Genomic DNA, 2,154 nt, shown 5'->3' with positions numbered 1-2,154 from the left:
GAGCCCCTGCAGCCCGCAGGCACCTGCCTGCTGCAGGCCCCCGGCCGCCCCGGCCCCCCGCCAGCTGTTTTTCAGGTGCCTGCACACCAGGGCCAGGTGCTCCCTGTGCCCTGCACCCTGCCTGGCAGCTGGGACCTGCTGCTGGAGCCAGGTGAACATGCCGTGGTGCTCAGGGAGGATCAGGGGCACCCAGCGCCCACCATCAGATGCCCCCGGACAGAAACTGCTCCACTCACCCGCAGCACCACGACTCTGGAACCTGATGGTGAGTTTGGAGGCTGCACAGCTGCTGGGTGGGTTTCCGCACGAGGTGGGTAGGGGAAAGCTGGCATTGCCCCTCTGCGGATTTTCTTGCTTTTCCCAGCCGTGATGAAAAGCTCAGATGTGCCAGACAACACTGTGGACATGGAGGCTCTGCTCACCTGGAGCAATGGTGAGTTTGGGGCTGCAGAGCTCACGGGTGAGTGTCTGCACACAGTGGGTGTTGGAAGGCTAGCATCACCATTGTGGGGAATGTTCTTGTCACCATTGTGGGGAATGTTCTTGCTTTTTCAGATGTGGCAAGTGCTCTTGAGGTTCCCCAGGAGAACCCCAGCAGCCCTGCTTCCCCTTGTTTCATCGCTGAGCTCCCTGACAACCCCAGCGACAGCAGAGAGCTCAGCACGGAGGGACCGGCTGCCTCCAGGACCCGCACTGACCCCTTCTGGGGGCTTCCACCGTCCCCTGGGCTCCTGCCTGAGATGCAGCATGGGTTGGCGCCGCTGCCCCTCGTCGTGCCACCAGCAAATCCCCGGCCGGCCCCCCTGGTTGTCACCAAACCTCCCTCACCCCTCACAGCACAGCCCATGGAGGAGGTGCAGAAAAGGCGGCCCCAGGGGGTTCAGACCCACCCACCAGTGTCACCGGGCTCTGTCCCCTGCCGGGGGGCAGAGAAGAAATGCAAGGGCAGCGCCAGGCGGGCCAAGCACCCTGCGCCTGCCAGCACCCCCCAGAAAGGGAAGACCTCCAGCCATAAGCAGCCCACCAGCGGAGCACCAGACAGGAAAAGAAAGCTGCCACTACACAAGGAGAGAAAAGGCTGCAAACACCCACATCAAGCAAAGGTGGCTGGGGTCAGCGCAGGAGCCAGCAGCACAGGACAAGCGGGCAACTCCAGCGAGCTGCGCAGACACTTGCTGGAATCCATCCAGGCCCTACACCCGCTGGGGCAGAGGGTGACTGCGGTGGGGCCGGTACGCCAGCCACCCTCTGAGCAGCCCCAACCCACACCCANGGCTTACAGGCCAGGCTCAGCGCAACCCGGAGGGCTGCTCAGCCAGTATAAGAGGCCAGGCTCAGCGCAACCCGGAGGGCTGCTCAGCAAGGCTAACAGGCCAGGCTCAGCGCAACCCGGAGGGCTTTTCAGCAAGGCTAAGAGGCCCGGCTCAGCGCAACCCGGAGAGTTGCTCAGCTAGGCTAACAGGCCAGGCTCAGTGCAACCCGGAGGGCTGCTCTGGCAGGCTTAGAGGCCAGGCTCAGCGCAACCCGGAGGGCTGCTCAGCCAGGCTAAGAGGCCGGGCTCAGCGCAATCCGGAGTGCAGGTAACCGTCATGAAGTTGCAGAGTGGCCTGCTCATTTCCCACCTATAACTTTTCGCCTGTCCTCTGCTTAAATATTATGCAATTTCTACAGTCTACACAGGTCTGCAATTCATATTCCTCTGTCCTACATCACACACACCCTTTCACACAGTCCTACCTAAATGAAGGTACCCAAACAACAGTTCACCAAATATTCTTTCCCACAGAGGCTTGGTCAGAGAAACCAACTACCAATAGAAGTCTCATCCTGTTCCCTAACGTCCACCATCAATCTCTCAAATACACTGCTTTTACAGCCAAACCAGACTCATCTTTCAATTGCAATGCAGTTACAGTTTTACCACACCACAGAAGAGCACAACCCCAAGAACAGATCCAGCCCCTGCGCCAGCCAGCCCTTAAATGAGGTTTGGAAGGGGTGGAACCAGACTCCACCTTTTGTCATAGAGGTGAACTGCTTCCACCTGTGCTCCACAGCAGAACAAGTTTCAAGGAAGGTTAAAGCCTATGAAATAAAAAAGACTACTTGCATGCTTCTTTCACTTTTGCGTTAGCTGACTGCAGTCCCTACCAG

The 2,154-nt window shown here is 58.9% G+C and overlaps 1 protein-coding gene across 1 annotated transcript; it reads left to right on the top strand.

The window, feature by feature from the left end:
* The first annotated feature begins 6 nt into the window (after positions 1–6).
* Positions 7–1,454, top strand: LOC110391032 (translation initiation factor IF-2-like). Its single transcript, XM_021382687.1, has 3 exons — positions 7–265; positions 365–460; positions 556–1,454. The coding sequence occupies exons 2-3, from the start codon at positions 370–372 to the stop codon at positions 1,452–1,454; spliced, it is 990 nt and encodes a 329-aa protein (XP_021238362.1). The 5' UTR covers positions 7–265; positions 365–369.
* Positions 1,455–2,154: the final 700 nt, after the last annotated feature.

This window comes from Numida meleagris, unplaced genomic scaffold (genome assembly GCF_002078875.1).
Source record: "Numida meleagris isolate 19003 breed g44 Domestic line unplaced genomic scaffold, NumMel1.0 unplaced_Scaffold272, whole genome shotgun sequence".
NCBI lineage: Eukaryota > Metazoa > Chordata > Aves > Galliformes > Numididae > Numida > Numida meleagris.
The sequence above is the reverse complement of the archived record's forward strand: the minus strand, read 5'-3'. Positions and strand labels throughout refer to the sequence as shown.